At 28.5% G+C, this 10,354-nt stretch overlaps 1 protein-coding gene across 1 annotated transcript; it reads right to left on the bottom strand.

Annotated features, from left to right (window-relative positions):
- Nucleotides 1–1,130: 1,130 nt before the first annotated feature.
- On the bottom strand, nucleotides 1,131–4,821 carry LOC118062688 (protein ACCELERATED CELL DEATH 6). The gene is made up of 3 exons (XM_035076521.2): nucleotides 4,031–4,821; nucleotides 2,916–3,520; nucleotides 1,131–1,888 (listed from the first exon to the last, which is right to left on the bottom strand). Exons 1-3 carry the CDS (start codon nucleotides 4,710–4,712, stop codon nucleotides 1,238–1,240), a joined length of 1,938 nt encoding a protein of 645 aa, XP_034932412.1. The 5' UTR covers nucleotides 4,713–4,821; the 3' UTR covers nucleotides 1,131–1,237.
- Between the last annotated feature and the right edge of the window lie 5,533 nt (nucleotides 4,822–10,354).

Genomic DNA, 10,354 nt, shown 5'->3' with positions numbered 1-10,354 from the left:
TTTTTAACAACAATCAGTATATCTAGATATTTTTATTAACCCTTAATCAAATGTTAGGTGGAGACTTCTAAGACTCTAAATCAAACAAAGAATGAAAAATCACTAATTTATTGCCGCGAGAAGTGCAAGAATAACTAATTCTATTTTATTAATATCTTCAAAGTAAGAAATTTTAAAAAATATATAATTATTTTGATAAATTTTAACTTAAAAAGAACAATAATTCTTAAAAAAACATGTTTTCGTAACAAAAAATAAAAGAAAGAAACACATTCATTTTTTTTTTAAAAAGAAACACATTATGTTCACTTTTTATTTCAAATCAATACAATTTTTTTTTAATTTCTATGTTAGTTTTCTTTATTTTTTATCCAATAAACTTCATAGCTATTAGAAAAAAAAATATTCTTTTGAAATTTTAAAAAAAAATAATATGAAAAAAGAATTTTAACTAAAAATATATTTTTTTCCAAGAATTCAAATGACTATCTTTATCTTTATTATGAAAAAATAGTTTTAGTTACCCTTAATGTAACTTTATAGCTTACGGGATAAGCTAGTGCTTGGATTATAATGCAAACAAGAAACTAAACTGTAATGTACTAAAAGAGAATTCATTTTTATCTTCATACAAGTAAATAAAACATAAAAAAACAAACATGTTATAGGTTAAATATTTACACTTGCATTTATTTTTTTGTTTTCTACAAAAAAAACCCAACTGTTTCAGCCTTTAATTAGCATGAACAAATATTATTTATGTGATTTATTAATTTAAATATTTTTAATTCATTTTTTTTTAAGATAAAAATATCATCTTTTCAGTTTCTAAATTAAAAATTTCTTGCTATCAAAACACATGTCCACATATTCATAGCTTCTTGTTTTTTTTTTTTATTATTATTTATTACATTACAATTTAGTTTGTATGTTGCCCGTAATTAACTAGATGGTATCTAATGTCTCGTCTCTTTGTATCTCAAGAGCAGTCTGGTTTGTCAGGTCTGACTTGTTATCCAATGGAGATTATCCAAAGAAAATAAATAAATAAATAAATCATAATGTCAGAGTTTTTGACTACGCACTTGTGATGCACATCGGTTACAAAATAAAATATAAAAAATTGACAATTTGAGAATCAAACACAGTTTTTTTTCAAAAACAATAAGAATGTTTTAAATAATACATAGGAGTTTTATTTTATAGAAAATTTACATTGATTGTTTCACTAGCATATCTAATCTTTTATATTCTTGCGCATGAACCTAAATACACAAGGAAAAAGAAGCTCAAACCAATGAGATAGATACCGATGGTGAGCCCCAAGGCAGGCTCTAGAACTGCGAATGAACTTAAACACTAAAATCACAAAGAAGAAGAAGCTTAGACCAATGAGACAAGTGCTGATGGCAAGCCCGAAGGAAGGTTCTAGAACCGCGTATGTACCCGTGATGAATGCGATAATCATTGTACCCATGCCAATCATGGTAAACAACGTGGCATACCCAAATAATTTTATAGCGGCTTCCTCACCTATCGCTTTATTCTTGACCGTTTCAAAACCATGAATCAGCGAAATCAAAAAGTGGATAAAAAGTGCTAAAATGGAGAGCACCATTGATATTGCATCTGAGATGACAAATGCTATAAAAGCAGCTTTTTTAGCTAGAAGTGCAGTGCCTCGATCGCTCTTGTAACCGCCAGGTAGGGTGAATGCTGCTGCAAATGTTACCGTTGCTATCAGCGCTATAACTACTAGATGAGACTCTCTTGCTTTACTCAAAGCATCCTCTTTCTCTTTGTCTTCCTCATCATTTCTTTTCAAAAAATAGAGACGGCGTCCAATCGGTCCACTGCCAACATCTTCAAGGGATTCTAGGATCTCTTTCTGGAGAAATATATATTTTGAGTAAAATATGTTAAGTTGTTAAAGAGGTTTTAAACTTAATTTTATATTACTTTATATATTATTTTTTTTAAACCTTTTTTCATATTATTTTGTGTTTTAATTTTATTAATTAAAATAGAAATAGTGAGATTTGAATTTATAATTATTTGATCAATAAGATTGTAATACTATTTTTAAAAAACTAATTAAATCTAAAAATTTAAACAAATAATCCATCATTTTTAGCTATTTAACATATATCATATATCAACTTCCGAGCCTTTGTTTCCACAACTAGTTTGTTTGCAATCAAATCCTTCTTGTTACTGTATATATTAGTAGGTAACAAAACCTAATTTTGTTGAAATTAAACCGCATGCTTTACATTAGCCCAACTATCCCCGAAAAGAAAGCTAAGACGTGGACTTAATTTTATATACCATTAATTATACATCATTTCATTCTAAAATTAATTTTCTATGAGGAGTAATCCAATATATTATTGTTTATTGTTACTCCCCTTAATTGCTTTTAAGATTATGTTAGGTTTCTATTAGATTTTCACTTTAATTCTCAGATTTTAAAAATTTTAATTAATTGCATTTTTTTTTCAATCATTTGTACTACTTTTGTTTTTTTATTGAATAATATATGTTTTTATAAAGCAGTTACATGCAATTTATATGCACAATCTGTTATTGTAGATGAAAAACTTAACAAAATCAATAAAATGACATCATTTCAAATAAAAAAAAGATTATTAAGTTATTCAAATTACTTTATTTTTATATTTAGTACTGCGATATAATAGAGTGAAACTGAACAAAAGTTATGTGGACCCATTTGGTGGACATCATTAAGATGCGAAGCAAAGAGAATCTTAGATGCAAAAGGAAAACCAGTTTGCTGTGATTTAATTATATTCAAAACCCAAATTGAGAAATCGAGAAATTGATTCATTAATGTGTGTGGGGGTTTCATGGATGCTTTAATTATCACAGCAGTTAATTCATAGAGGATTGATTACCTGTATCTCTCCAAACTCTCCGAGATAAATGTCATTGACGCTTAGCTTTCGCTTATTAAGACCACATAACTCTGGAATCTTGCTTTCATCTAAAACACGTGTCCATTGCTGTTGCTGGTGCGCTAAAGCAGCAATTAGATGGAAGGGCGTGTTTCCTTTCTCATCCTTCTTCGTTTTAAGTCTGTCAAGTAATCGAATCCTCAGACATTGCTCGAACGCTACTATATCATTACTGGCCACAGCATAGTGAAGGGCTTTCCAACCTCTGTTATCAACTAGCTCGCAACAATCTGGACATCGAGAAACAATCAGTTCCATTGCTTTTACATGTCCTCGAAGGGCAGCAATGTGAAGAGCTGTTCTCTTCTTCTCTGTTCCAGCAATTTGATGATCTGTTCTCTTCTTCTCTGTTTCAGCAATTTGAAGATCTGTTCTCTTCTTCTCTGTTTCAGCAATGTAGGCCGCGGACGCATCATATTCTAGCAATACTTCCACTGTACGAGCAGAACAGTCATAAAAGGCAGCGTAGTGAAGTGGTGACCAGCCGTTCTCATCGGTTGTTTTCGTCAACTTTTTTTCTTTGTCTAACAATTTTTTTGCTGTCCCTGAAACCAACAAAACAAGGAATAAAAGTTATCCTTCATGAACAACAGAGATTTCACTTATGCCCCGTTTAATAATTTCTTTTAAAAAACTGGTTTCTTGAAAAATAATTTTCTAGAAAATAAATTATTTTTTAATATTTAGTAGTATCATTAAAAATAAATTAAAAAATATTTTCTAGTATTTGACTATATTATAGAAAAAAAATTGAAAAAAAATTATTAATATATTTTTTTCATGTTTAGTAAAATAATAAGAAACAAATCTTATAATTTAAAAGTTAAATGAGAATAAAATTAAAAAATATATATAATTTTATAAATTATTTCAAATAAAAAAAAAAATAAGTTTCTTAAACTCACAAAGTTTCTTAAGAAAAAAAAAAAAAAAAAGCTAATTATGAAGCAAACACGGATATATAAAATCAAATATACGTACGTGGCTTATAAATTATAGTTTACACTATTATATATAAAATATTTAATTCTCCAGACTTGAGCACAAAATCCTACCATGATCTCGCACACTGATTGCCGCGTGTAGAGCAGTTCTACCATTAGGGCCGCCATATTCCACTGAAATGCAATTAGTTAGGATTTCATCGATCACCTTTTTTCGTCCTGGACCCTTTCTGGAAGCAGCTGCAATATAAAGTGGAGTTTCTCCATGAACATTGGCGGAATATGAAAACTCAGTGTCCTCTTTAGTCAATAATTCCACCACATGGCTCCGCCTATTTCGAGCTGCCTCGTGCAACGCTGTATCTTGCTCTTCATTTGTCATCCTCAACATCTTTTTTTCTTCTGTTACTCCGCTCTCTGGATCAGTAGGTCGAGCTTTTGCGCGGTCAATGAGGACCTTTACCACTTTGGAATGACCATATCTTGCTGCCAAATGGAGTGGGATTTCACCTTTCTTATTGGCCTGCAATAACAGTGGTGGACACTTTTCAAGAATTTTATCAACAAAATCAGTGGATTCTGATTCTCTATTGGCCTGCAATAACAGTGGTGGACACATTTCGAGAATTTTATCAACAAAATCAGTGGATTCTGATTCTCTACGTTGGTTTTCTAAGTAGACATGAAGAATGGTGTTCTCGTCTGGAGTCAATAACTGATCAAGGCCGGTTTGATAATTCTCAAAGGGACCGATATGGCCTTCAGCTGCAGCTTTGAACAAGACAGGATCCATACTATTTTGTAGCTTAGAGAAACTCACTAAATGAAAAGTAAACAAATGAAGGGTTAACCACTGTGGCTCAAAGGCAAGAGGTTTCACTCCTCAACTGATCAAAATCTGCTGATTTCTTCGGTATTTAAAGGAAGAAAAAGCGTTAAGAACCACAAATTACATTTATTTTCCTTTTTGATATTTTGTCGCGATATCTTTTCTTTTGCTCTGCCGGAAAGTTATATCTGTTTTATCAAGATAATAAGAAAATAAAAAATAAATTGTTTGGCTCATCCATCATTATTAGTGAACTTGGACTCGTCTATGTGTATCCACGTCACTTTTGTCACCCAAATACCTTTCTTTCGGTTCCATGTTATGATGGGCACATTATCCACGTCACTTCTCTCTCTCTCGTACTTCATTTTTTCTTTTCTTTCGCATATTTAATTTCATTTTTTTTTTGTTGCAATCTATCTGTGCATATTTATCTAACCCATAATTTTAACTCTTGTAATTAGTAAATAATACAATATTTTTAAATTTTTTATAATTTTCAAAAGTATTTTCTATCTAAATTTTTCATGAAAATATTTTTCTGAAAACTAAACTAAATTTTTCTTTGAGAGTAAAGTATTTTAAGTTGATTAATTTTTTTAATAATAAATAAACACAACAAAAATTTAAAAAATAATTTTTCAGAACTAATCTTTAGAAAACAAACATACACGAGGAGAAAAAAAAAAAAAGCAAATACAATGAACACAAGTCTGGTCCTTAAACTGACTCGAATGTACTGCTGTCCCGGCCCAAGTTCAACGTGTTTCGCATTGCTCAAAATCTTGTCATCCGCGGAAAAGAAGACTCTTGGGTAAAATTTAAGTTTTTATTTTTAAATTAATATTTTTTAAATATTTTTATATTATTTTGATAATCATAGTTTCTACGTTAGATTGAGTAAAGAAGATTGATTTAGAGTTTAATCGGATTTTAATTCGAAATTAAATTAGTTAAGGAGTTGATCGTTTAACTTTTAAAAAAAATTATTTAAGCTAAGAATCAAATCTTGATAGCTTCTGTTTTAAATAAAAAATGCTTTGTCAACACACTATATTAACACATTTGATAGAAATTGATTTTAATATTATTTAAACTAAGAATCAAATCGAAATTCTTACCTGTGGTGATCAGTTTTTGATTGATTAGGTTTTTGTTAAAAGAAAAAACCAAATATGTTTTTAAAAAATATCACAACTAAACTGTTTGGTTTTTTTTTAATAAAAACTGTTAAAACCTGTTTCGTTTTTTTTTTTTTTGAGTTTTTATGGGAATTTACTAAATTTTCATAGGTTTTTTTTCAAACTTTTTTTTTAAAAAAGTTTTATGGGTATTCTTAAACTTTTTATATATCTAGCTATTTTTAGCCCAGGTTAATTAACAATGCATGTCAGGAGAAAAGTGAATCCACTAATTTTTATCGAAAGCAAAATACTCTAATTCAACTACCAATTAATATATCATCTGTATGCAACAAATTATATATTTATTAAACCATACTGGATTGGTTTTTTATTTTTTAATTGACTATCAAAACACATACACGTAATTTTTTTTTTAATCTTTTCCTGTAGCAATTGGTTAAATTGATCATCAATTTTATATAAATAAATTTAATCTTATCAATGTAAAAATATATATATACAGACTGAGTTAAACACAAACAAAAAAATATTTCTTTTATTGTTTATGCAGCATGTAAAATTACAATTTATTCCTAATGTTTTTCTTTTCAGTTTTGATCTTTATATATGTTTTTTAGAGTTTCATGTTAGAGTTCTAAACCTCATTTGTTTTTCATTTTAATTATTATAATTTGAGAAGAAAAAAATCACCCAAAAAAAGAAGGATGAGTAGATATAAAATATTTGACCATCCATATTTTGACAGTTAAAAAAACTGATTTTATTGTCAATATAGCACGCCTAGTGATTGTATAATGTTTGTTTACAACCGTTATTGTTATTAACAATTTATTAATAAAACCACTAATATCAACAGCGGTTATTTTACTATTTCTATTAGTGGCTGTGAACTTGGTAGCATCAATGTCATAAATAGGGTTAACATTAATCGTTTCTTAGTTATTTGGAGATTTTTATTTATTTGATGCCCATAATAGTTCCTTTTTAATTACTGATATTATAATTGTTTTTCTAATTAAAACTCTCGGAATTTGTTTAACATTTGAAGATAGGTTATTAAACTCATTATCATATCACACTTAATAAGTCACTTTAATATCATGCATCTAGTTGTCACATTTTTTTCTCTAATTTATATCTATCATAAATTTTTATTGCCAATTTTAAGAATTTCAATACAGGTTAAAATTTTCTAGCAGGCATCTCGAATTTTTCAGGTCGGCTTACTTGGCGCAGGCTAGGTACCTTGGATCCGAGTTTGAACCTAAACAAATTGTTGGCAACTTCCCTGAGACGCAAATATAGGATCGATTGCTTCACTTGTGAATCTCGGTTGCAAATGAACTTTTTTGTTTCAATGGTGAGAAACAGTAACCTTAAGTTAACAACAGGATCTCTCTTAGATTCTTTTAACCATGTGACGTGAAACTTGTAAGAGTAATTTGTATACTGATGGAGTGTAGGTACGTACTGATGAGAAAAATGCTCAATAATTACTGCATTTCTTGTTCCGCATACTGAAAATGTTGATGAAAATGTTGTTTTGTTCATTTTAATTGTAATATCAAGAAAATGCAGTGCTGTCTGGGGATCATGTTATATTATATGGTTATCTTTTCAGCATGCCACTCAAAACCAATTGGAATACCCTAAAAATTATATTATATATATATATGATTTAATGAACCCAATTGTTAATAAACGTTTCTTGACAGTAATAACATGAATTCAGGTTTTCCCACTCATCAATTATATGAAAAGGAAAGTGTATACGAAACTTATATATATATAAAAAGGTCAATATTGGAGACGATCTTGCCAATTTTCCAACTTAACACCCAGTCCTTGGACTTAGATGAAATCATGTAATGAACTTATACACTTTCTTTCATGGAAATCATCTTGGGATTGATCCAACGCACTAAATACACAAAGAAGAAGAAGTTCAATCTAATGAGACAAGCACTGATGGCAAGCCACAATAATGATGCTAGAACTATACAAGTGAATGCGATAATCGTTTTAAAAAAAAATCAAAATGATGTAATTTTAATAAAAAAGTAAATAAAAGTTAACGGGTTGTAATTGGATTTTTGATCGGGTCTTGCCGGGTTATACTGAATTTTTCCTTTTCCTATTTTTTTTTAACCCGGTCCGATTCTAGCTCTGGATCGGCCGAGTTCCAGATCGACCCGCCAGGCTGGATTTTAAAATTATATTTTGATAAAAAATATTTTTAAAATATAAAAGTAAATATGCGAGCCAAAGATACAAATTCAAAGACAAAGGTGATACAAGAAACAGAATCAAATTTGCCCCAACGCCAAGAGAAGGGAAATTTCAACCACCCCTTCTCGCTAGTCTACACTGTCACCACCTTATACCATGGTTGTCCATTTTGTTTTAGTTGGCGTTTAATTTTTAGTTGGTATTTTAATTTTGAAGTGTTTCGACTTTCGAGGCTGTAGTATCACAAGTTACTATCAGGCAAGTGGCTGCATTAATTAGCTACCGGATAAAATTGCATGACAATTAGAGCGTGTTTGGAAGTGTTGTTATAGTTATTTTTTAAAATGTTTTTCATTCAAAAAAATATGTCAATAATACTATTTTATTTTTTAAAAATTATTTTTAATATCAGCACATCAAAATGATTTAAAAACATTAAAAACATATTACTTTAAAGCAAAAAAAAATCAAATTTTTTTGAAAAGCACTTTTGAACCTCAATGCCAAACATCCTCTTAGTGATCGTTTGATATCTATGGTATTTTTTAAAATGTTTTTTTTTTGTAATATATTAAAATAATATTTTTAAATTTTTTTCTATTTTTTAAAATTAATATATCAAAACCATTAAAAAAATATACTAAAATACATATAAATTTAATTTATTTTAAAAAAATACTTTTAAAAAATATATAAAACCAAAAGGAATCTCTTTTAAATTGTTACATAATATAATTTAGGGGGTGTTTGTTTGCCATGAAAGTAGTTTCCTGAAAACCACTTTCCAAACGTTCATGTTTTTGTTTGTCATTAAAAAGTTGGTTAATGAAAAACAGTTTCGAGTAAAAAAAAATTGACTGGATTTTCAGAAAAGTGTTTTCCTTTTATTTTGGGCGGAAAACACTTTCTAGAAGTTGTGAAAATTTTAAAAATATCATATTATTTACTGATTATATAAAATTTGGTCCTTAAATTTTTGATTGATATATATTTTGTTTGAATTTTTTTTCCTTTCAATTTCATCCCTTAAAATTTGAATTAATTTGATTTTTATGTTAATTTTGATCCTCATTTTTATGATTGTTATTTGTTTTTCTCTTATCATTTTTTTAATTGAAATTTTGTATCTATTAAATTTGGTCTTTATTTTTTTTATTGTTACTTATTTTATTTGAAATAATTTATGAAATTGTAATTATTATTATTTTAATTTTATTATCTTTTAATTTTTTTTATTTGTTAGATTTATCTCTATTATTTTGATTATTATTTATTTTATTTAAAATATTTATGAAATTAGATTTTTTTCAATTTTATTTTTATTTAAAATTTTAATTTGTAAGATTTGTTCTTCATTATTTTAATAAACATTAAAAAAATAAAACATTAAAAATTTATTTTCTAATTTATTTTTCATAATATAATCAAATACTGAAAAATATTTTTTAATTTAATTTTTATTACACTATCAAATATTAAAAAATAATTTACTTTTAAAGGAAACTATTTTATAAAAAACTCGTACTTTCCCGCATTTTAATTTCAAATTAAAAAAACTAAAAACTAAAAAAAAAAAAAAAGTTTCACGCATCTGACTGAATATAAGGAGATTGTGGTCCAGCTCTAACCATAAGAAAAACGAGTGGACAGAAATGATGCAAGTGTAGCAGAGAGATCGACCTCGAGGAAGAGAAGCTAGGACAATCATAATGAGTAGGGGTGTTCAAAAAAACCGAGTAACTGAAAAAACCGAGAAAACCGATAGAAAATTAACCGGAAAAACCGAACCGAGATGAAAAACCGATTGCTAAAACCAGAAATCTTTCCGGTTCGGTTCGGTTTCGGTTTTGCCACTAAAACCGGTAAACCGAACCGGTCCACTCATAAAATAAAGTAAAAAACAAAATAGTATAAATAGTACAATAAACCTAAACCTAAATGACATTACAATTTTCTTTTGAAGCCGCCGCCCACACTTCTTCTTTCTTTTCCCCTTTAGTTTTCATCCTCTCTGCCTCTTGCCCCCTTCATTTGTTTCTAACCATTTCCTTTTCCCCTTCAGTTCTTCTTCATTTGTTTTCATGGCAAGAAGAATGAACCTTCAACTCCACCTGAGAAATGGCAACCAAGTTTTTCTTCGTTGGTGAAATAATTTTGCATATATCAACCAAGCTGCCTTTATCAGAGTGGGATTTATAATGGGAACCGATTCGGTGAGTTTGGTGGTGGGAT

The sequence above is a fragment of the Populus alba genome, chromosome 19 (genome assembly GCF_005239225.2).
Source record: "Populus alba chromosome 19, ASM523922v2, whole genome shotgun sequence".
NCBI lineage: Eukaryota > Viridiplantae > Streptophyta > Magnoliopsida > Malpighiales > Salicaceae > Populus > Populus alba.
The sequence above is the reverse complement of the archived record's forward strand: the minus strand, read 5'-3'. Positions and strand labels throughout refer to the sequence as shown.

Bases quoted from the DNA above. Each gene is read 5' to 3' on its own strand.
- LOC118062688 (XM_035076521.2), bottom strand. From the start codon at position 4,712: ATGGATCCTGTCTTGTTCAAAGCTGCAGCTGAAGGCCATATCGGTCCC. The intron at 3,521-4,030 runs GTAGGATTTTGT...TGTTGGTTTCAG, and splicing joins AATCAGTGTGCGAGATCATG to GGACAGCAAAAAAATTGTTA. The intron at 1,889-2,915 runs GTAATCAATCCT...ATATTTCTCCAG, and splicing joins GAGAGTTTGGAGAGATACAG to AAAGAGATCCTAGAATCCCT.